At 41.8% G+C, this 25,232-nt stretch overlaps 1 protein-coding gene across 1 annotated transcript; it reads left to right on the top strand.

The window, feature by feature from the left end:
* The first annotated feature begins 312 nt into the window (after nucleotides 1-312).
* On the top strand, nucleotides 313-24,800 carry CDH17 (cadherin 17). Its single transcript, XM_074145386.1, has 17 exons — nucleotides 313-357; nucleotides 3,138-3,236; nucleotides 3,891-4,028; nucleotides 5,514-5,652; nucleotides 6,849-7,007; nucleotides 7,620-7,819; nucleotides 9,568-9,699; nucleotides 10,550-10,700; nucleotides 11,409-11,624; nucleotides 12,859-12,935; nucleotides 14,413-14,604; nucleotides 15,830-16,074; nucleotides 17,908-18,038; nucleotides 19,248-19,484; nucleotides 21,428-21,544; nucleotides 21,652-21,768; nucleotides 23,938-24,800. The coding sequence occupies exons 1-17, from the start codon at nucleotides 313-315 to the stop codon at nucleotides 24,045-24,047; spliced, it is 2,505 nt and encodes an 834-aa protein (XP_074001487.1). The 3' UTR covers nucleotides 24,048-24,800.
* The last annotated feature ends 432 nt before the right edge of the window (nucleotides 24,801-25,232 follow it).

Here is a 25,232-nt window from a genome sequence, read left to right as displayed (position 1 = left end):
TCCTGTGGGCAGAGTTGTGCCCAGTCCCTTCAGAGCTCAGTCCTTGGCTGCTCTCTCCCTACAGCTTCAGGAATCATAGAATCATAGAATAGTTAGAGTTGGAAGGGACCTCAAAGATCATCAAGTTCCAACCCCCCTGCCATAGGCAGGGACACCTCCACTAGAGCAGGTTGCTCAAAGCCACTGCTTAGCTGTAGGAAAGCTTAGCTGTAGCCCGTATTCACAAATAGGTTGGGCCAACTCTACGCTCTACGGGGTTAAAGTGACTTATCACCTCTTCTTTGCAGGATCTGAAGGCAAGCATATTCCAGTATGTTTAAGCTGTGTGGACTTCAATTTCTGCTCCTCGTTCACTCGGTGAGTTATGGCTTTTCCTTCCTTTATCTGGGAGCAAATGGCAAAGGTTGCCTGCGAGGCTCTGAGCTCTAACCCGCGGGGCGTCCCGGTCTGCAGGTCCAGCTGGCAGGGCGGCTGTAACGCTGGGTGTGGGAGAGCGGCCCTGACACATGGGTGACCCCACGGCCAAAAGTGAAGAAGACATATCAATCATTAGGAAAAAAAACCCTACACCTTTAAAAAACCTGAGAGATACCAATTTACCTATTTTGCCTCTTGTACTTCCTCCTTTGATACTAATTTTTCCAGTAAGTGGATTTCGTGCTGGGAAAGATTTTGAAATACTGCCACAAATCACCAGACAGTGAAGACATCTGTATCATGTGTTCTGTATTATAATCCATACATGTGCTGACATATTAAATGAATTCTAAGACATATAATAGCGCATAGTTTAAACCATGCATATTAATTATTTGTCCTCATTATTCTGTCTATACGAATCCCTTTTCAGAGGATTTCCTGGAACTGAAATGTATTAATTATGCTATTTATGGACCTATTAAACTCAATAGATTTATTGATGTTTGCAAAGGTTACAGTGCGTCTTCTATTTTATAATTGAAATTAACACAAAAGATTAAAAAAAATTAGTAAAATCCAAGTCTATTAAAAAATGCCTCAGAATATGGAGACGCTGAGGGGTGGGACTGATGTGCAGTACTGAGCACCTCCTTTTCCCTTCCCATTTCAAAATCTACTGCCTGTGGCAGTGTTGACCCCCCATGAAGCCACTCCGCAGGCATTATAGCCATCTTCAAAAGGGATGCCAGACGGATACGGGCCAAGGAGAAAACCCCGTTTCCCTTTCAGGCCCCTGAGTAGTGATTCATGTTGTAGACATACGTTTGGAAATATTTATGGTCCATATAAAGTAATTTTAATTGACAGGAAGAGATATCTCTTCCTTGCTTCACAGCCTGCACTTTGAACCCGCTGAGTTTTATAGCATGAGCCTTTGTTCCTCCATGGCAAGGAACACGACCAAGAAAAAGTCCTCTACAAAATGGCCTGGGAAAAACTTCCAGGAGCTAGACTATGCCCACCAGTGTGACACAGGAACAGCCATAGCAGGTCAGATCCAGGGTCCTGCTATCTTGTCCCTGACAGAGGCCAGCAGCCAGCATTTAGCAAAAATAGTAAAGGGTAGCTCTAAAGTGTTCTTTCCTGGTATGCATACCTATTACATGACTTTCTTTGGATATTTTTCTACTGTCGCTAGTATTCACTAGCATCCCTCCTCCTCCTTCCCCAGTTCTCACAATATTCTAGTTTTCTTGTTTGCAAAAAGAGTCACAAACCCTTGTAGGCGAAGAGGGCAGGATCCCTGGCTATTATTAATCAGAATCTGGTGTTATTCAAACACCACTTGTCACACACATACACACACACAGAGTGCAACACTTTAGGGTAAATTGCGCTGAGCTTAGCTGTGCTTTTGTCATAGCCAGAATTAAGTTTTCCCTTGGTAATATGTAAGCTGTGCTTTTCTGTGAGAGGCTGAATAGCTGTCCCGGCAGCAATAGGACCAAATCCAGGGGAAAAGTCATGCAGCAGAGAACATGCATTCCCAGAGCCTGACTCCATGGACAGTGTGGCGATGGCACTCCGAATCCGTAAAACAGAATACAGTCATTTTTACGTGAGAAGAAAGGCAGTTTTACCTGTGCAGCCAAATGATGGAGCCCTAATTCTGGCAGGCAGCTCCTCAGTGTCGCCAAGAGGAGAGTGACAGGGAGAGAAGGGTAGGTGTTTAAGGCAGCCTGGTTTTGCCTTTGAAGAAACAGGTATATTATCTGTACCACAGGCTGAATTATCTTGTGTGCAAGGGCTGCTCTAGGAGGCTGATTTTTGCTTTCTTTTTTTTTTTTTTTTTTTTTTTTGTTTGTTTGAAAGCAAGAACATCCCTGAAACATTGGGGCAGAAATGTGTCTGGAGCTCTTTGGGCACTAGGGAAGGGGTGGTTATGAAACTCATAAAAAAAATTGCCAGAAAAAACACCATGGGACGACATTGCCAGCCATGAGGAAGAAAGCAGAGGTTGAGACAGACTTACACGGCATTTTTGCCATGAGGTAGAAGCCAGAGATCAACAGGATGTATTTGCTCTGGCTGCCGTTTACACTCCCATGCAACTGGTGTGAAGGCACGGGGTCTGAGTGGCTTTCCCAGAGCACCGGGGCACTGGGGGTGGTGGGGAAGGGGACCTGGGGAGGTCTACTTTTTTCTCTCACAGAAAAGGTTTGGATTTACTGAGGAAATTACAAGGGGTGCAGCCCCAGTTCCTCCCCATCCCCAGGAGTGGCACTGGGTCTCCTGACACACGTGTGGCCACAGGACTGTGCAGCTCCTGGATAGGATGTGGCTGATGCTGCTGGGAACACAGAATTGATCCAGAAATGCTCTTATGAATTTCCTCTTGCTCTCAGTCCACCCTCTGCTCTTCGGTGCTTCTGTTTGCTCTTGAAGGTAGATCAAATCTCATTTAATTATGTAGTGGTTAGAAAAGGTCAGGGTCCAAATGTCTGTTCTCAAATTAATTAATAAATAACACTGCTTTTAAAAATGGATGTGTACTAAAGAACCCAGAGGTGTTCAGTGCAAACCAGTGTCTCGTCCATTATGCTACAGCAAAATAGCTTGCAAGAGGCTCAATGATGGAGATCGGCTGTTCATGTGTGGTGACAGCAGACATCCCTCAGCTGCTTCCCTCCATCCCTTTCTCTTTCTCTCTCTCACAGGCTATGTGCCAGAATTTGGGTGACCTGCATGTAAGTGGGCCTCTGAAGGACATGAATTTCTCTATTCCAGAAGGAGGGGGGATGCGCTTCATTTACCAGGTAATCAAGTCTCTCTTGGTATCCCCACTGGTCAAAAACCCCACCGTTTGCACACACAGACCTCATGCGCAGTGTTGTCTTCCGTGCTGGTGGGAAGAACAGTCCCCTGAGAGGATCTGAAATTAACTTTGACTTCCTCTATCTGGGAATTCAAGACTACATGCAGAAAGCAGGAGACAATCCCTTCTCTCAAACACATTTTAAGAGGCTATCCTAAGACAAAGATTAATAAAATCAGCATTCCTAGAGAATGGGTTTCCATGTAACTTGTGTCATCATTTTCCTTCAGCTCTGAGGTTTTCTTCTCAAAGCCATAACCACAGAAGGACAGATCCAGCTCCCAGGCAAATGGAGGATGTGTGTAATTTTTTTCCATTCCCATGCTCAGACAAAGCCCTGTCCTAAGCAGACATTTGCTTTGGAAAGAAACCACAGTTGGGATTTCCTGCAGCATTCAGGAAATAATGTGAAAACTCCTCTGTTGAGGATCAGGAAAGAACAGATTTGTTTGAGCAGACTCTTGGAATATCATTCCTCTAGCCAAGCACACTATTTGCAATAGATTTTAAAAGACACAAAAGCATGAAATTATTTAGATTATGGTGAAAATGCTGAAAAAAGGGTGATTTTCCCTCTGATTCTTCCCCATTCTAGTTCACATCTGAGCCACCTGCTGTGAGTTTCAGGTTGACTGGTGAAAAAGATGGAATAATTGACATTGTGCCGAAGACAGGTATCCTGTATCTCAATGGGTCTCTGGACCGGGAGAGGAAAATAATGCACAGACTGCAGGTAAAAACTTGATGAAAAATAGAAAGTGAAGGTTATTCATATTCACCTTTTTTTGGTAAACCTGAAATTAATGGAAAACAGTTGAAATTTCAAATTCTTTCTTTTGTCTATGTTTACAGGCAGCTTTTTAATTTTTACTATTGAGCTTTGCTAGAAGACATGTGGTTTTATAGTTCTGAAAGACTTTGCACAGAAAAATACTCCTTAGCACAGGAAGGTTATGTTGAGAAAACAAAAATTGCCCTGATGCCAACATCGGTCCTCTAATTCTCCTAATATGAGGAGGACACTTGATTGGAAGTGAAGTCTGGCCCCATGACAGAGATTTGCTTGTTATCGCTGAAGACTGATAGGGTGAATTCCATGGCTGGAATAGGAAAATAAAACTATTGTAATATACTTAAGAAGATTATAATCTATTTAGTGAGAAATGGTCTGAGTAAATGATATTTACCCACAGAGGCATAGATCTAACCTCTGTTAGATAACAGCAGAGAGCTGCTAGGCAGATGTCGGAGGCTATTAGAGGCAAGAGCACTGTGTGATTGTCCTGCTATGATACTTTTCATAAGGATCATAAACACTGCTGGGAGTGGGACAGTGGGTAAGTGATCTTTTGGTCTCGGTATAGCCTTGTGCTCTTATTTGTCAAAAATGGTATTATCTTCTTCTAAAGTAGTAGCAACTGAGGAGGAGATGATTGCGAGAGGATCAGTATCTGAAAGAAGTATATGATGTTTTAGCTAGCCTTAGCTATCTTTCTATAGTCTAGCACTTCAGTTGTTAACCCTAAACATAGGAGATCTTTACAGACAAGAAGCAGCGATGACAGAACTGAAAAATTATACTTGGTTAAGCATAAATAATCCAAATTTGATCTGTTATGTGCAAACAACATAAAGTCAGACAGTCATAATATATACTTGGTGCTTTAAAGTCAAAGAAGGTTGAAATTGGAAAGAAGTCAAATTGTTTGGAACAAAAATGTAATCAGAACTTAGAATTAAGTTTTCTTTGCAAATCCTTAGATCAGCCTATTTTTCTGGTTGATATTTACAATAGCACACTTGAGTCCACTATATCATATTTATAGACTTTCCAAACTACAAAACCATGCTGTATCATGTTCTCCTTGTTCTTCAGAAAGTATCTATTTCTGTTTAAAGCAAAGCATGAAGTCTAAGCTGTGCAAGAATACAAGTAGTCTGCTGAGACCTGAAGTGAGAAGATGGCACTCTGAAAAGTGTCATCAGAAGCAGAAGTAGGTTATTTTACTTCGTTGGCATGATATACTGTGGCGAATTATTGTCAGTGAGCTTCCATGGTAAATTTGTCCTTGTAGATGGAGCCACCCAGTGATGGCTCTCACCAGAGTTGCGTCACAGTAAGAATGACTTGTCATTTGACATCCTGATGTTCATTTATGTCTTTTAATTTATCTACATGAAAATATTTCTTTGTTGTTCCTTCTTTTTCCAAATCAAGGTGGAAAGTCTGGATGAAAAGGGAAACACAGTGAAAGGTCCGTACGCTGTTACAATATATGTGGAGGATGTCAATGACAACCCACCAGAATTTGACCAACCAAAGTACACTGGAGTAGTGAGGCAGAACTCCCGTCCAGGTAATCTTCATAATAATAAAATACGACAGTTCATAGGAAGCTAGGTAGATTCAGAAACAGGGAGATAAAGTGGGGGCTATACTTCAACAAGCTGAAAAACAATCAGTTTTCTTTCCCACAGGATTGTACAAAATAAGGGTGCAAGCATGTATAATATAAAGAAAGGGCAAAGAGGTGACCACTATGTAGTAAAGGGATGAGTCTAATCAGAAATATTTCATATATTTGTTGCTTTCCAAGTATCACTTAAGAGGCAAATATTCCTGCTCTCTCCATTGCATTGAAAAAAACCCTATGCTAGAAGGAGCTTAAAGTTTAAAGGTTGCCAAAGACTGTAGAGAAAAAGAATGTTAATATGTAAGTCTTTGCACACCATTGAAATAAAATGCCAGTGTAGATATAGGGTATGTGTTTACTGTTACTTACAGAACGTGGGCTGAACCTCAGTATTTAGGAAAGAATCTTAAATGACAGATTGCAGTGATCCAGTCCAGAAATCAGGAAAATATCAAAGAGCAGTTCAAGACCCCCATCTTGGAAGTGAAACAAAGGACTCAGCCAGCTGTTATCAACATGGCTACGAACTCAGGAAGAAACTTCTGCTAAATAATATGCATATAAAGCTCCATGGGATCAGAAAGCCATTCCACAATATTTTATCTTATTTTTCAACTGCATCCAAGTCAAAAAGATTTTGAATTTTGCATTGGTGATCAAAAGGCAAAAATTCACTTATGTTATCATGCTTTTCCATATTTTTTTTCCACTGTACGATTGTTCCTTTAATTATAACTGTGTCACAACTGTAGGGCATTTTTCTCAAGGTGCTTTGGGTAGAACTGATTTGTATAAGGACTGTAAAGTGGCCTTAAAGAGAGATACCAGTGAGTTACATTCCGGGTGCAGGCACTCTTGGACGGTAAATAGCTCTCTGGTTTAGCTCTGTCACCTTCTTTGTCAACTGGTCTTCATGCCTATTGTGATCCTACTATGCAGACCTGGTGGAGAGGGACCTGTGGGATGGTACACAGGCAATGTAACCTCCACACACAAGCATGGCTTACCACGAGAGATGCGTGATGAAACAACATCAGCTCCCCATAAGCTACCTTCCCGGCTTGGGAGCTCTGCTGGAGTGGACTATGTGTTGAGGTTTCAGTCTCCTCTTACCACTATTTCTTCTCTGATCTTAACAGGCAAGCCCTTCATGTACGTCCACGCCACTGACCGTGATGATCCTAATACTCCCCATGCACAGCTGACGTACAGCATTCTCCATCATTTTCCAAACCCTTATTCAGAAATGCTTTTCCAGATCGATAGTGTAACTGGAGCAATCTCACCGAGTAGGATGGGTATGTAAAAAGATTCCTGTTTGTCAAAAAGCAAGCATGAGTTCCTGGGTACGCATAGGAACAGATCAACACAGATCTGATGTTAAATTCTGAATAAAGGTAGTCAGTGGGACATACTCCACTGAGGCCCTGGATCTAAAAGTACCTTGAGAAGAGAGGTAGATCCTCTGGCCCTCAGGGCTATGCTGAATATCCCAAGATATTCTTGGGATTAATTCTGTTCCTTGAAATCTAGAAAACTAAAAGCAGTAAAATGAAAAATTCAGAGAAAGCTCAGCCCGCCATGTGATCCCAACTAAATGGCAATGATTTAAATCCCCTGTCTCTTCTGCTGGGCTGAAAAATTGCCTAAATGGAGTGAGGGCTGTTCAGTCATGCATCTGCACATGAGACCACAGCACAGAGATCTTATATGACTACATCCACCTGATGCTGTGCTGCATCATTCAGAGAAGCCAGAGGAAATGGCTTACTGAGCTTTGGCACAAAGGCTCATCTAAAGAATGAACCTGGAACAGATGAAGAAGCATGGTGAATGTAGGAGGCAATGGGCAGATGAGCCATTTCCACAGCCTCTACTTTATTTCACGTGGGTCTTTGCTCTGTCTCTAGGCTCTTATTACTTAGATCCTCAAAAGCAGGACACCTTCACTCTTGTCGTCACCGTTAAGGACATGGCAGGGATGACAACAAATGCTTTCACCAGCAGTGCTGATGTGATCATCACTGTAAAGGAGAGCCTGTGGAAAGCTCCCCCCACCATCCACATCCAAGAAAACTCAACCCAGGTCCACCCTGTCAACATCAGCCAGGTAGGACCCTTGGCCACACTCCCTGCACTTCTCCTTGGTGCCACAGAGTAATTTTCTCCCAGCTGACTGTGAAGGTGTCCCCACTGCATTCAACACTAGGCTCTTCAGAAGGACCTTGGCACCTCCCAGTTATTTGTCATATGGTGTCCTTTGGAAATGATCTTTAGTGCAGGTCTCATTAACTTATTGTTAGTATGGAAGTTAATGGTTTGAAGGTGACTGAGATACAGTCAATAAAACATTAGAGTGACTGGACTTTGCCCTTCAGTTTGGAGAGGTTGTTAGCACCACCTGTGTGTGAGAATATCCCATGGATACATGAAAGGTTGGAGAATTTTGTTATGGCATAATGACTGGAAGAAAAAGGGTGCTTTACGTGACTATTTGGCACAGCATGAAAGATAAAGCTCTTGAGACACCCTAAGGGAGCTCCCAGGCAGATATGTGGCAGTTGAGTGCCTCTGCGAAGGTGCTGCTCTTCTCTCACGGTGGGTTTCTTCGAGCACTTCCAGCCTTGTTCTAACACCACAGGCCCTCCAGGCTTTGGGCAAACCAGGAGCTAACCTGTTGTTATGGTTAGGTTGTTGTGAGGTTAGCTTGTTCTATCCACAGAAGTGCCTGGCAGGGGACCAGCTCCACTGCAACCCTACTGTGGGCAGTCCCCTGCATTCAGGGACATCTGCTGTGATGAGTTTTGTGTGATGCGGTACACCTGCTATATCAAAAGTACCTACTCAGGACTGAGATGCCCTCCTCTAGCATCCCGCATTCCCACGGTATTCCTCTTTTCACAGTGCAAACACAAAATATTTTGCCGATAACCGCAGACCAATAGCGATGTATATACATCAGTAAATATTAACTAACAAGCCAGCAGCCTTTCAGAAATGTTTGACTTTGAAAAATGCCTTGGCACTGACACCCCGAATGCCGTCATCCCTTGGACGTGGCAGGATTCCTTGGATATTGTTTGCAAGAGTAACTGATTCGGTGCTATTCCCACTGGCCTCATGACAGGCTGAGGAAGTCCAGAGTGAAAACAGGTGGAAGAGAAAATAACATGCAATGGTGTTCCCATTCTGGGGTCACTTGTATATAAATTTCACGTGGCAACCAATGACATGTTGATTCTGCCTAGGGGAAAATGAAATGTAGTTGCTGCTATATAGTATAAAACATAAACAGTAATACTCACTCCTTCATTTATTTGGCAGTGTTTACTGCATTTCATTTTAAATCTGAAACACCCCACTGAAGATCCTACATCACAGACTTCGATGCGTGTAAAGAGCATGTGCACACATACGTGCAGATAGGTACTGGATATTTGTTTTGTTATTCCACATCTCTGAATTAGATGAACGAAAACAACAGTCAGGACTAGACAATGTAAGGAGATGGAATAGATTAGAGTCAAGACATTCAAATACATATAATGCTTTCTTCTCCTGTATCTCCATTTATCTTTACATCCCAAAACCCTTCCATATAAAGATACGTGTTGTAGCCCATCTGGACAGCTGGAAAAACTGAGCTAAAATGGCTTCACCACAACAATTCAGAGAGCAGAGGTGGATTATCAGTCTGGTTTTCTGCAGCTTGTCCCAAGAGCCTGCCAAACTGTTAATTTTCTGGTTTATGAAGCTAATAGGAATGTAATCTTTTTCGTTTGTCATCCAGAAATGATCCCTGTTAAATCTCAGTCTACACTTCTGACTTCCTATGCTGCCTTTTTTTAATGTTTTTAGGTGCAGTCAAATGAGCAAGGTGTAATTTATGACATTTTTGAAAAAGAAAAGCTGCCCAGGCTCCCATTTTCCATTGATCAGGATGGGATTATTTATGTGACCAAACCATTGGACAGGGAAGAAAAGGAGACTGTAAGTAAACACATAAAACCTCACCAATGGGAGAGACCACAGCAGGAAGCTGATTATTGATTACTGGGAGTAAATAGAAGAAAGCTCAATAGAAAGGAGGCGGCGGGGGAGAAATAAAAGCTTTGTTTATTGTCATTTCTGTTTGGGAATGACTTGATAGATAGGAAAGCACATTCATCTACTACACTATAAACAGTCTTTAGTTTGGTACCCTACAACATTTCTCCATGGGTCTGGCAGTAGCGATCACTGCCCACAGTGCTGTATAAAGTACAACATGGAATAACCATGGCAGGATTGTTGGTGCATAAGCAAGCGGCAGGCAGTGGCTTTTGTGGAGGGCCGGAGATCTGGATGCTTCAGAACCAATCCAGATCCCAGAGGCCTCAGGGATCTCTCCACACCAGGAGCAGAGTTTAAGTTGCAGTTGCAATTGTAAAGTTACCCTGAAATTCCCTATCTGGGGGTCTTTTAGACAGAAAACTTTGTCCCCTTTTGTTCTTGAAGGAAATTTGGGCACAGAATAGGCCAGAAATCAGATATCCTAGAGGAATCATGTCTCTGTATGTGACAGATGAATTTACAAAGTGAGATATTCCTGCTTTCCTTGAACTTTTGTGAGAGCAAGTTCACAATGCAGTGACATATTCAGGACTTTTATTCTTTTGAGAACTCAGACCTTAGACACTAAGGAGTGATGGAAGAGTTCTGAATAAAACAGAGTGAAAATACTGAACTAACATGAGGGAATATTTCATTTGCATGGAACGGTCCCATAGTTTCACATTTAAATGCATAATGTTGTCACAGTGGAAATTCAACACATCTAATCTCAATACTCTTATTGCAGTATTCTTTCTTTGTGGTCACAAAAGATAGCAAAGGAGAATTGGTAGACAAGCCTCTGCAGATTCATATTGTTGTGGAAGATATTAATGACAATCCGCCTGTGTGCCAGCAGGACCTCACTGTAATTGAAGTTCAAGAAAATGAAGGTGGAGGTAAGAAAACAGCTTTTACTAATTTATAGACATCACTCTAGTCCTGTTATTTTTTCCAGCTGGGTGCAAACAAAGGTAGAAATTCTTATCCAAAGAGTAAAATGTAGCTCTCCTAGAGAAATGTTTTCCTGTGCAAATAGCCCTGTTGTTTTCACTTCAGTAATTCATGTGGAAAGGATTTCAATAACCTGAGAAGGACAGACCTAAGACACCTACTTAAAAAAAGCTGTTCCATTTAAAATATAAAATTACATTTTCCCACAGCCACAGTTTTGGACAACTGCTTAGAATGTAAAAAGCAAAACACCCCTTTTATTACTAATATAAGAAATACTGCCCTAAAAGTATCATGATCCCATTTTCCTTTTATCCAGATGCTCTTCTAGCATACTGCCTTTGACTTCAGTGGACCATTACTGAAATCTGTCCCTAAGTCTTCACATCAGTTATTTGGTTTCAAGGCTAAATTTATCTGTTGTTACAGTCACCTCTTCTCATCAAAACACATAGCCCAGTCCTTTCAGACTCCCCAAGGCCCAAAACAGCTGGTTGGGATGCTAAGGGAAAAACTCCCATTGCAGTGTTTTCCATGAAGTTGCATTTTCATTGGCCCCCTTTGCATTGGTATCACTGTTGCCAGGGTGTACCTCTGTGGAGGAATAGGACCACTGCATTATCTGACTGACCCTGGTCTCTCCTCTGCTACAGGAAGTAGTATTGGCACTGTGTTTGCTACAGACATGGATAAGAAGGACACCCTTAACTCTCGTCTGCGGTTCAAAATCGAAAGTCAGGTTCCTGCTGTTCCTGCAAGTAATCTGTTCTTTATTCAGCAAGACACAGGGAGTTTGCATTTAACTGGCACTTCGTTGAACAAGCGCGTTGCATCCAACTATTCCTTGAAGGTGCTGGTGAAAGATGCAGGTACGTAACGCCTGCTGTTATACATTGGAATAGTTTTGTTCATGCTGGCATCCCCCTGTGCTCAGCATCCAAGGGACGAGAGGAGACCCAGAGGATGCAGCAGCAGCACTGGGAGATGCCTTGTTCTGGCTTTGTACTGCTTTGTTCTTGAGATGCAGAGAGGTTAATCCTGATTCATAATGCATGTATGGAAGGAAACCAGCTCTAGGGCAGGGCGTGGATAAACTGGGAAGCTTGTTAACAAGTACTCCAGTAAGAGATTTTCTTACACAGGGGGAAAAAAAAATGAAGAGATCATGATTGTGGTTTTCCCCCAAAATCTCTCAAAGGGACTCACTGAAAAAAATCAAGAAATTAAACACAGCTGCTTAGAGAGTCCAGATAATGTATTTTAAAAGATTAAGAGCTGAAATGAATCTTGAAAAATAACCTTATCCATTATGCAAGTTCCCAGGAGTCCTTTGTGGTTCACTGAATGGAAAGGAAAGCAATCTCCATATTAAAGCTTAAAGCTTTGTGCTGCAGTCCTTATAGTCAGGCAAAACTTGTGGATGGAAGAAGTGGCATGTAAAGAAGGCAGTGTCACATGTCTATAAATGAAATATTATCACTTAGGCAGATGATATGAAAACCTTGCAGGCGGAGAAGCTGGTGATTTGTTTTGGATGCTTATTTGAATTTCATCCAAACAGTTTTGTTTAGAATATTCCTTAACTTTCAGCTTATGAAGCATGTCCATAAAACTCTAAAACCCAGCACACGACCAGACAGAGTATGCTTTTAAAATCACAACCCCCCCATTGCTATGGGTTCCCCTGCTCAGGTAGATCTGAAGTTTAAGTCTGGCTGTAATAAAAATGAAGGTGCTGCCTGATGGCCCAAAAGAGGACACGGTAGCATAACAACCTGGGGCTTACTTGTTGACATGTAAAAGTGATATTAAGAAAGCTAACACAATTCATAGCTATCGTCATCCTGGTAACAGGATATAGTTAGAAAAAGTGAGGGAAATGGAATGAAACAGGCTGAAGAAACTGGGAAGGTGAATAGTAAGATAGAAAAGTTCTCACTGACTACAAGATGCTGGAGATCAAGTGCTTCTTGCAAAAGTAGGGGATTTGCTTGGATTGGGTGATTTGGCAGCACTCACTTTTGCTCATAGTGAACCCTTTTGAAGGAAAGTTATTTTCAGCAGAAGGGTTGCCATGACGTTGTTTGTTCTCTTTCCATGCAGCATTCCAAACAATCTGTGACGTGCAAGTACATGTTATCGACATCAATGATCAAATTCCCATCTTTGAAAAATCAGATGTGAGTATTTTTAACACCGTTTTTGATGTCCCAATCACTTTCGACAAATGTTTGAGCATATGTTCAATGTCTATAGAAAGTCAGTGGGAAACCAACCATTTACAGCACAAATAATAGAGCAATCCACTAGTGAAAATAAAGGCAAGGTACTGCTGCAAAGCCTACATATAAGGTCTATCTAGACAGTAGACAGTGGGACTGACTCAGTTAATTCTGAAATGTAAGGTAATTTGCTCTGTGGAAAACTATGTGTACAGAAAGAAATGATTCTACTAATGCAGTTTATTTCAGAAATGTAAGTTTTGGAGGGAAAGGGAGAAAGAAAGGATTTAAAATTAATTAAAATGGCTAAATGAAAAAAAGTTAACATCTCCAAAGTTCTCTTCCAAACACAGTATCAGTGTATCCAGAAATGGTGGAGGTGAACGGAAATCAACGGCTGTATTTTCTTTAACCAGAAACAGTGGCCCAGTGATCCATGCCCAAAACGCGCACCTGCTGGCCCTTGATTCAGGAGTGGGTGTCAGGCTCTTGCCTCTTCCCCTGGTGGAGGTGCTGGCATCTGGCAGAGAGACCTTTCATTACTTCTGCCCGCTGGCCCAAGCCTCCTGCAGACACTGCAGTGGCTGGAGTGTCTACGTTTAGGTGTCTAAGCTCCCACTGCACTTATAGGCAATGTTGGTGGTGGGTTCAGGAGAGCTGTCTAGGTTGCTGGGTGTAGATGTTCTCTTGGGGAGGTTGTGTTGGCTTTTGGCCTTTGCTGACTGCATTGCCCGGCTCTCTGTTGACGATAATGGGAGTTTAGACACATGCAGATCATGTGCCTCCATAGTGGGCTGTTGACTTTCTCACCTCAAGATCTTAGTCCAGGATCTGGTCTCAAGATGAGACTGCTGGGTCAGAGAACACATCAAACTGGATAAATGGAGCTGGGCTGCTAATGAAGCAATGGCCTGTGGTGCGTGAAGCAATTAAATATTTAACAGTCGGTAGGTAGGGTGCTCACTGAGGAGACCTGCTCACAGAGAAGACCTAGATGTTGTCCCTACTGCTCTGAGCATTGCACATACATGGAGTGGTTTCAACAGAGGAGGTAAAGGCTCCTCCAAAGCATCTGGAACCACTGTTATTCTAGTAGCTCACCCACTGACAGAGATCCCATCATCTTTGATAAATGTGAGGCTACAAAAGGGGGAGATAGCAATATTGCAGAGGGTCTAGTGCCCATCTTGCATCTCTGGGTTCCTCTGGATATCTCACCTGTACTGCTGCGAGGCACTTCACTAATGCTTTTGTACATGTCTCTAACCTGTTTATGCCTGTACTGTGAAATGCCCTCACCGCTTCCCTCCCTCACACGGCTGCTGTGGGCTGAAATACATCCATGCTCATGGCTCGCGAGCTGCTTGTAGCACTCAAGTTTTTATCTGCAGATGATGCCCAGTGTGTCATGTTTCAACAACCTCTCTCTTCTCAGTACGACAACGTGACTCTTGCAGAAAATGTCACAGTAGGAACAGTGATATTAGAAATTCAAGCTACCGATGGAGATGAGCCTGCCACAGGGAGCTCCCACATCATTTACCAAGTGAAGGAAGGAGATCCAAACAACACATTCATCATAGAGACAGATCCTAAAACAAACCGAGGATTTGTCAGGATTAACAAGGTGAATAGATGGGTTTATTCTCCTTTATATATATATATACACTTATATATATACATGGCATAAACATTATTTACCCTGGTGATGATTTGCAGAGGGAGGGGTTGGCTGGTGGTGGGGTGAGGACAACCTAAGTATGGCACAGACTGCAGGAGGCTCCACTCTTGGGCTGAAGTGCTGTGCCTGTGCAGCGCTCAGGCACACCAGCCCTCCTGCCTTTGCTGCCCCCTACGTACCCACCACCACCAGCAGCTCCATCTGCTGGCTCTGCTGATGAAGTAGGTCTTTATGCACCATAAAGGAACAAGAAGGTATTATTCGAGTGATTTTGCAGCAGGGTTTCTGGAAAACAAACCCAGCTAAAAGCTTCTATAGGCTGGGGTCATGGTGGTGGGCTATCATGGGGCAGAGCCTCCCCCTTGTTGGTGTTCTGGGCTGTTGGTGGATTTTGCAATGGGAGGTGCAAGTGAGACCAGCATGTCTCAATGTCAGGATGGAGAGCCAGTTTGTTCCTGCTGAGGCAAACTTTAACTGCGACAAAGCCAAAGTCAGCATGTGCCGCAGCGGGTGATACATCCCATATGTTGAATGCTGGAGACAGGAATATAAGGAACACTTTCTGTTGCATCCGTGAATTTCAATAGCAAAAGTGCTCTCCTTTTGAAATTAGCCTTCTCGAAGATGCTTGGACTACAGATCCAGAAAACCCATCACTCATTTTCTGAGGAGTAATATGTTGTTTGCATCCAGTTCACCTGCTGCAGGCCGGGTCAAGGGCAGGCAGATGCGGCATTTGGTGGACCATCTTCAGGCTCAACCTCGGCGTCATTTTTTTCCGAAGGAGGCAATTGTGAGAAACTCGGTGGTGTAACAACCCTCACATGGCTTTTGTCACCCAGAGGTCACCCGAAGCCTTCTCGTACAGAGCTATAAATACTATTGCTGTAAACAGGATATAGTTATTAAACTTAGTCAGACAGGTGGCAACATTATTAGGGAATGCAGTTGCTGAGAAGGCCTGCAAATGGGCATATGGTTTCATTTAAACTTGACTGTTCCCAGTGTTGTTTTGCTCCTGACAGCTCTTCCTTATTTCATCTGTATCTGGGATGCAATCTTCTCCTTGAGAAGAGGGGAACTTTGTGGTTTACCATGGGAGCTCCTCATGGCAGTGGGTCAGTTGCTTAAGTCACCTTCTTTTTTTTTTTTTTTTTTATAATTTATCCAGGCTCTTGATTTCGAAGCAGCTCCAGTGTACAACCTGGTGATCAACGCCACAAACCCCGAACCGTTGGTGCCAAGCGTGCAGTACAACTCAAGTTCCCTTACCTTGTTTAAAGTTTTCGTAACAAATGTGGATGAGCCACCTGTTTTCCACAAGACAATTTACAACATAGAAGTGTCTGAAGACGTTCCTGTCAATACCCTGGTTGTGACGGTGAAGGCCTATGATCCTGAGGGGGATTCTGTACGGTAAAAAAAAGTGACCATGATTTATTTATTCAATTTAGGATTTAGAAAATTGTTCTAAAAAAGATGCAAGGATAACACACCCCATATTTGGCATGCAGGAAAAGCCTCTCATACAACAGTCTCATCCCCTAGTAGAAGGTGGAGGTGTGGTGGGGTGGCAGCCGGTGACCCACCTGCAGCAGACTACTCGGCAGTGCTTTTCTAACCAGCTTTGTCTCTGTGCTGTGATAAGCATCAGCCAGTGGGGCCCTCGAACCAGGAAACCGAAAGGGAAGAAGGCCAATGAATGTCTCCAGGAAAAAGGCAGAGCTGGTCTGAGAAGAACAGGGTTTCCACATCCATAATGTCTTTGACGAATGAAGCATATACTGCATACTCCTAGAAACCAGTGGGACAGCAGGTGCTTTTCATGTCACACTGGAAACTGCACAGGGCTTTTTCTCCACCAAACCCCACAACCTGTAGTGAAGCTCAAGTCTGTAATTGACAATTCATTCATGTTCTTTTCCAACTGCCAAAGACAATATGCCTGCTTCCACTGCACATGCAAATCTCTCTGCAAGACAGCTCCTATGCTTGTGGGTGGGATGCAAAACTTCAAACGGGCTCATTCAGTAGCCACATTGTATGGTCAAGTTGCCTTGAGTCTCTGCTGGCTCATGGATCTATGCACAGTGCTGGGTTGCATGGTGTAAGTGTACCTTACACAGTACAGTCAGAAGAATTATTTGTGGTTCTTGCTGCACTGTTCCCAGCTGGGATGCTGAACAGATGAACCCAAAACACACAATCCCTGAAATTTAACTAAAATTCAGCAAAACACCAAGTAGTTAATGGAGTTGCAGAATCTGACTGTGAGGTCTCCTGTGGATTTTTATTCCCAGAGGTTTCTCATCTGGCTTTCTACTTTCCCCTAACTTTTGGGAACTTAGAATGTTTGGCCTTCTGTCAAATTGCTTTGAAAGTGAGCCACATAGTCCAGAAGCTCTGGGGGATGATGACAGAGATGGATGACAGGAATTCATATTTACATAAACCACATTTCTGCGAAAAAATAGGTTAAAGGACATAAAATAAAAAGTATTAAAAGTAAAAGATGCACAAGCATGTCAGCATGCTGTTTTTAATGCAAGGGGTACTGAAAAAACAAAAGCATTGAATGAGAAGGTCAGGTCACATCTACTGTGCTTTAACTGGGTCATATGTTCATAGTTAAATTTGTATAAGTAAATACCCAGCAACCTTGGTGGGTTTTTTTAAACAATAATATAAAGGCAATTATGTGGTGATGTTTAAAGCACACTCTGTTCTGAGGCTGCCCCGATGGTAATTACAGGCTGCTCCAGGCTGGCAGCAGATGACCACTGTAGTCCACTTAGGGGTCGCGGCCCCTCACAGGTCCACAACAAGGTGCCTGGCTGCACTACTGCCTCTGCCCCCCAGCCTTTGGCTTGTGCCCGATCAAAACCAAGGCATGGGACATGTGGTGGGGAGAGAGGGACGCGGCATTAGGACAGAGTGCACTTTTGGACCAAAAACTCAGGAACACCCCAAGTTTCCCAGTTAGGAGGAAGATGGAGTTGCAGTACACAGGCTGGAGGAGCGGTAGCATTCCCACAGTTCAACTCTCACTCTTTATTCTCAATGGTTTTGGCCTCCCTTCCTCTGCCTGTCTCTCCTGGTTGGCTGTAGTACTGGGACTATTCCAAGAAACATCTCTTTGAGTATAATTGTAATCAAGCCGCTTGCCTAAAATCAATAAATATTTGCTTTGTAAGCAATTTTTCCTGATTTTGAATAGTGTATGTGACTTGTTCGTTTTTCTTTCCAAAGATACTCCTTAGAAGGTGACGTGAGGAAATGGCTGAAGATTGATTCAGCCACTGGAAAGATATACACTGCTTCCACTTTGGATCGAGAACAGCAAGAAAAGTACACGGTTGAAGTTGTTGCATCAGAACTAAGTAAGCAATGAAACAACTACACATACACACAGAGGAAACCCCTGCCTTTGCTGCATTATGAATTATCATACTTCCCATGACTAAATCCATGAAAAGTACAGGAACATGTGCTGCATCCTTAAAAGTATATATTTCTTAAGAATTTATCATTTTTAAAAGCAATATAAATGTTGTAGATAATGAGGATTAAAACAGTTTTATTAAACTGTTTATTTATTAAATCGTTTATTAAAACAGCTATCACATGCTGTTATATTTGCTTGAGCCATGTGGCATATAGAGAAGGTCAGAATTTCTTCAGTGTTTTCAGCATCAACATTTTCTGCCATGTTTTTCCCTCTATAGCTACAAAGATTTTAGTCTTTCTTGTAGGTATGTTTAGGCTTCCTAAAGACATACCTGGAGAGTAACTGGCAACCTTGTACAGAATTTCATTTTATTATGAATAAAACTAATACACTGGTTAGTCTGAAATATATTAGGGCTCCTAGTTCCAGCCATAAAAATCTTTAGATAGTCCACCTGAGGAGATTCCATTACATGATTTACGTTGAATAGGCGTTAAAAACTCTGGACCATATCTGATTGAATGAGGTATAAATTTGGTTTCCGTTATTAAACACAGATAAACAATAATGATGTCCACTGTTTTGGGAGATATGGGTAAAGATGCAGTTCATGTATGTCAGGAAAAAGGAGTGCTTCCTCAAGCACCAAGATGGATTGGGGCAGTTCCTGTAGAAACAGGCTGAGGAAACAACAGGGCTCTGAAAGCTCTTCTTGGGCCCCTTGTCTTGGCCCCAAGGCAGAATATTGACTTGTATTTCCTATATATAGAAGAGAGATGGGAAACTGAAGGAGTTACATGCTTAAATGAGTGCTCCAAAGAGCACTGGTCACCTTGAATGTGACTCCTTATCAGCTGTGATGGATGTGACTGCTTATACGATCGTCCATCTACCTCCTTTCACTTGCTAGTGTTCTGTAGTTAGAAAGAGTTGGGGGTAAGTAATCTATACTTCTTAAAAAGTGGTGGCAGCTACCACGAATCCCTTGGGACTTCCTGAGACCTTGCCCCTGCAACCCGCAGACAGAATACCACCTCCCACTGCCTGCTGTTGGTGTACCTATGCAATAGCTGCAAATGCAACAACCCAACGTGTAAGACTAACCTGTGCATGTAACTTTGCATTCTGTTAAACTCTACAGATAACGCAGCTCAGAAATCCAAAACAACCGTGGTACTACACTTACGTGATGTGAATGACAACCCTCCACGGCTAGTTATGGATTCTCCTCCTTTCTTCTGTCACCCAGTTGCTGGAGGAGAGAGAGCTTTCATTCAAGCTACTGATGATGATGAACAGTGGTTTTATACAACGTTTACTTTTTCTCTTGCGGATGATATGTATACAAGAAATAATTGGGAAATCTCAAAAGTCAATGGTAAGTTAATATAGCTATTCTTATAATGATATGGGAATCTCTAAGTACTCTTGGAAATATAAAGAAATATTGAATTCCTTTTCTTTCCTACTATTGCATATTCAGTATTTCACATAGAAAAAAAATTAAGTTTTTTGAGAAGTTACGTGCATTTTTGCATGTATTTATTTGAACCTCTAAGTCATTAATTATTTTTTCAAGACATGACATCTAGTATGTTGCAAGCTAAAATTTCACTAGTACTTACGAGCGAAGAAACATGTAAGAATAAAATGTACTGTGTGCTTAAATTAATACAAATCGCTTCTGCTAAAGAAACAGAGCAGTTTGCAAACTGTCTATTTCTGACATTTCATGTGCAAAGGGAAGTCCTGCCTCACAAAGCAACTGGAGTTCTTTGAAGGGGGTCAGTAAGCACATGAATAAGTGCTTGGCCAATAGAGCCTGTCTGAATTCCTAAAAGATGTTTAATGAAATGTCTCACTAGAGAAAGTTAGCTTGCCACGATGTGAAAAGGACAAGTTTTGAAAGAATAAATAATAACTTAAAATTCAGGAGTTGGAGTAAATGATCAGCTCTTGCAGTGAAGGGAGTTCATGTGTGGTTTTCCACAGGATTTTTTGCTGGAACCTGTGTAGTTCAATAAATATGCATGTGCAATGAGGAGGCAAAGTTTACTCATTATACAGAGTTATTTGAGTAGGCACCAACGTGAAGAATTGCAGAACATCTTTGCAAGACTGAGTTGGCTGAACAATAAAATGGCAGATTCAAATGAACCTCGGACTCCCAAACTCACATTTGAAATCACGAGTGATGAGTGGCCATTACGAGTCAGAAGTGAGACCTTTAAGCAGTTCCATGAAAATGTGAGATCAAATTATCAGCAGTGTTCAGAGAAGCAGATCAAATATTGTGAATTACTAGGAAAGAAACAGACAAGAAATCAGAGAACATCATTATGCCCCTGTATAAATCCATGGTTTGTTCAAATCTTGGACTCTGGTCCGCTCCATCTCCAAAAAGGTGCAGTAGAACTAGAAACAGGTTCAGGTAGGGAGACAAGGATAATCAGCATTATGGAGTAGCCTGATATAAGGAAGCTACTGGCTTTTAGCTTGGAAGAGTGTAGGAAAAAAAAAATACAATAGAGGTCTGTAAAATCATGAACGCTATTGTCAGGGTGGCCAGAGGTTCATCTTTTGCCCTCTCTTCCATTACACAAACCTGTGAGCCTCAAATGAAGTTTATGGGAGTTATTTCCAGCGCAGATAGAGGGAGGAGATAGTTTACTGTGGAACTTGTTGCCACAGGGTGTTGTGTATGTAGAAAGTTTCTACAAGTTCAAAGCAAGAAATTACATCTTGCTCAAGAAGTCCCTGAGCTGAAAATGGTTGAAGGCTGGGAGAGCATGAGGAAAAAATAAAATACATGCTTACTTTTTTATTGTAATCTCCACTTATTCTAGAGACAGATACTGACATTGATAGACCTTTGGTCTGATCCCAATTGCTGTCATAGTCTTACTTTTCCAAGTTTTAAAGAGTATTTCATGTGACAGTGTAAGCGCACTAGAAGGATGGTCTGTCCTAACTAACTTATCTTGGCAACAATTTGGGTTATGGCTTCTATGAGTATGAGGGGATATTCTTGGTTTAGATGTGATGCTGTCAGTGTAACACTACCCATGATTAGATTTGGCCTGCTGTAGAAATCAGGAAGGAAATTCTCTGATCGTATTATGCTGAAGGCCAGACCAGGCATTCAGATGGTCCGTTTTGACTTAATGTCTGCAAACCAATGAGACCTGGGAACCCATGGGGGGAAACCGGAACTACCATCATATCCAAAGCAGCCTTAAAAAAGAGCATTTGCAGCTGGTATGAATGTTGAGCTAAATTTCTTTTTTGTGCTGACATGAATGTCCCATTTCCTACTTACAGGTACTTATGCTTACCTCTCTCCGAAACACGGTAACTTTGAAGAGAAGACGTACAGTGTTACAGTAATAGTTAAGGACAATGGAAAACCACCTTTGGAAAGAAAAGTGAATCTTGAAGGTATACTATGCACAGAACTATTCATTTCAGGACAACAGTTACATTTATGAATAAACAAATTTGACTAGTAAACCTCTTATTAACCTCATGGTTATTTCTTCTTGCAGTAAACATCTGCAAGTGTTCAAGTGAAAACTCGTGTTTCGTCGACATAGAACGTGAGCACTCCTGGCCAAGCGCCGGCCAGGCAATTGGGATTCTTCTTGGGGTCCTCCTCATCATAGGTAGGTCACTTCTTCTTGGTTAATATGAAGCCAGGTCTCCAAGATATGATGGTGCTGCTGCATTTCTGACACAGGTTCATCTGTTTGGTGAAGAGATGCCATGAATTTTGCAGAATCAGCAAAAGAGGGAAAATCTCATGATTGTGTATCATGATTGCTGCAAAATTCTAAGGTTTTGGTCATAAGAATAGCTTTCTTTGGCCTGTGCTTCTGCGTGCATGTACAATGGCACAGGAAGCAACTATGACAGAAGAAAAAGCTGCACTCCTAGTGTATTGTCACTTCATTGTTACCTACTGCCTTTTTCCTAGTATAGTGCCACATCTACGTGAAAATTAGGTTGATAACTGACTAAAGATGTTTTCATTACAAGAGAGTTGGTCAGCTTGAGAGGGCACAGTAAAAGTTGCTACTGCTTTACGGCTTTTAATAAACACAGTGTATGTAGCTCATGAAAGATTTTTAAAAGGACTCCTGAAATGATTATGCAGGTTCTTTTAAATATCAAATTTTTTTCTCTTTAAAGGTAAAATCAGATGATAGTCTCTTAGATGGATTTAACTGGGATCAGAGTTGGGCAAGGAAAAAACAATGAGAAGTATCTAAAGATTTTATGAAACCTGGGGAGATTGCAAACATTGTGTTCAGCCTTGAAGCTCAGAAGATATGACCATAAAACCAGCCATCTCTTGGGTGTCTGTCTGACACCAGAATTAATTCCTGCATGAGCTAAGGCCTCTCTCAGACCTCAGCACCTTTTGTTCCAAGAGCAATGATCCTGTGCAGTCCTACTTTCTTTAAAAGAAACACAGAGCACAGACGCTGGAAAAGAGAAGGTTCTGGAGAGAACCTTATAGTGGTCTTTCAGTACTTAAAAGGGGCCTACAGAAAAGGTGGGGAGTGAGTCTTTATCAGGGAGTGTAGTGATAGGATGAGGGGTAATGGTTTTAAACTGCAAGAGGGGAGATTTAGATTACACATTAGGAAGAAATTCTTTACTGTGAGAGTGGTGGAAGAGATTGCCCAGAGAAGCTGTGGATGCCCCATCCCTGGAAGTGTTTAAGGCCAGGTTGGATGGGGCTTTGAGCAACCTCCTCTAGTGGGAGGTGTCCCTGCCCATGGCAGGGGGGTTGGAACTCGATGATCTTTAAGGTCCCTTCCAACCCAAACCATTCTATGATTCTATGAGAACAAAACACAACAGAACAAAAAATACACCCCAAACCCTCAGCCAATCCATTTTGATGGGAGAAACTCTTTCATTAAGGCAAACTGTCTCACTCCTGGAAGATATTTCTCCCACTGAGAAAGAGGGTGGTAGAATAAATATAATGTGGCAGATAATAGTCACGTTCCTTGATTAACTACTCAGATACCACAGCTATGGATGCAAAATAAGAACAACTACAGTAAAGGAACAAACAGATGTTGAAAGTGATCTAACATCTAACAATCTAACATTGATAAAGAGGAAATATATTTGCATACAAAGTAACAAGCTCATCATGATTTAAAAAGATTAAACATGTATACATATAATATGCATATTTGATGTGTATATATACATATATGTATATATGCATGTGAGAACATATAGACACCTTAGATTGGATATGACATGTGATGATAAAAAGTATAGGCACTTCTAATCCAGGTCAGAAGAAAATCTCGGCCATTCTCGGCCATAGGTGCACAAAACTCTGGGGTCCATCAGCTTCTCCTAACAGATACCAAGGAGTTCCCAAAGAACAACTTTTCTGTCAGTAGTCTCAGCTTTGCTGTGACAGAATTGCTATTCCATTGGAAAAAAAAAACCCGAGGGACTACAATTTAAGACAAGCATTTGTCGACAAGTCACTGCTCAAAGGGAGGGGGCGCTAAAAAAGACGCTTTGCCATCTGGTCAGATCCTAGAGGAGAAATTCTCCTTTGGGGGAAGTCTCCTGAGCTCTGAGGCATTGGATCCTGCCCACTAATGCGTCGGGTCCCTAAACACTATTAGGTGTTAGCTGTTGGTCCAACACTGCATGGTCATTCCCCAAAGCCATTTCTTTCTGTTCAGGAGGTAAAGCAGCATGGATATTACAATGCAGGTGTCAGATCCTTTGCTGAAATACCTTTTCAGAAAGTTTTCTCTTCCCTCTACTGATAAGTGCTATCTGTTTTTCAGGTTGCATTGTAGGAGGTGTGTTTATTCACATGAAGTATAAACAGAAAAATGAAAAGAAGAGCCAACAGAAAGATGCGAAGGACAGGTCTGAACTCAATAGACTGGCTTAATGACTGTTTCATCAAGAGAAAAAAAGCGTTCTTTGGGTTGAGGAGTGCACTTTATAGATCCCAAAGCCCAGAAGTATACTATCACAAACTGAGGATACAAACATGCAAAAGCAGGCTCTCAGGGTTTTGTCCTCACTTTTGTAGGTAATACTGTTCAGTCACAAAACAAAAAACATATGTACACTTTAGCAGCAGCCATTAATAAGAATATCAGCTTTGACTGAAGTGTTAACTTATGACAACACCAAATGCTGAGGTCCTGCAAGGATCAATACATGGGACCAGCCTTCTTTGCTTGGCAGCTGAAGCGAGCATGGAGTTTCCAGAAGACTACATCTTACCTAACTGCACATCTTTGGCTCTTTGCCTCTCAGTAAGTTACTGAATAGCAGAACGGGGAGTAAAGTCTTGTGCTACATTTGAAGACATCCCATGAAGTTGCAGGAATCTCTCTGACTCTCAGCAAAGGAGCTGCCAAACTTCTTGCAATCTGTAATCTGCCCTGGGTCATTCTGCTGGTGAATTTGGACCTGCTGATATTCACTAGCAATGTGACATTTCAGTTTTTCATTTTTGATATCCACAGAGTATAACCAGTTTGTGAACCACCGTGGCCTTTCATTACAGTTTCTAAGTTAAATAGTACATTCTGAATCATGTGGAATTGGGTGATGTGCTGTTTTATCATACTGATGTAGATATCGTTCTTGCCCACTACTTATTAGATAAGAATAAAAAAGTTCTTTAAATGTTTTAGAATCTGCTTATTTTATTTAAAAAAAAAAAAAAAGAAAAGAGAGTGCATGAGAGCAACCATTGCTGCTTGGTTATCTATTCTATTTAACCCTTACTTTTGCATAATACAGAATTAAAAATGGCTCTCAGGCCAGAGTGATACATGTCTGGCTGATTCAAGATGCAATGATTGCTGGAGGCACTCGTATCTTTGTTTCAGTAAAATGTATTTGAGGCCAGGATGACACTCAGAGAAGGAAAGCCTTTCTCCTGACAGCATGCCTATAGAAGGGCATTTTTGGTGACAGTTTGAGGAAGGCTTTTCTTTTAAGCTATAAATAAAAGCTGACAAATATTGTGTTAAACTGAAAAGACAATATACTTTTGAAAGCACTGAAGAAAAGGTCATATGGAAAAGAGTATGTTTGTTTATGCAGGATTTTTTTAATA

Source organism: Numenius arquata, chromosome 3 (assembly GCF_964106895.1).
Source record: "Numenius arquata chromosome 3, bNumArq3.hap1.1, whole genome shotgun sequence".
In the NCBI taxonomy this organism is placed as follows: Eukaryota; Metazoa; Chordata; class Aves; order Charadriiformes; family Scolopacidae; genus Numenius; species Numenius arquata.
Note: the sequence above shows the minus strand (reverse complement) of the source record. Positions and strands in the feature narration are given on the sequence as shown.

Coding starts and splice junctions, on each gene's coding strand:
- CDH17 (XM_074145386.1), top strand. CDS start 313: ATGTTTAAGCTGTGTGGACTTCAATTTCTGCTCCTCGTTCACTCG. Junction 358..3,137: donor TTCTGCTCCTCGTTCACTCG/GTGAGTTATGGC, acceptor TCTCTCTCACAG/GCTATGTGCCAGAATTTGGG. Junction 19,485..21,427: donor GGAAATCTCAAAAGTCAATG/GTAAGTTAATAT, acceptor TCCTACTTACAG/GTACTTATGCTTACCTCTCT.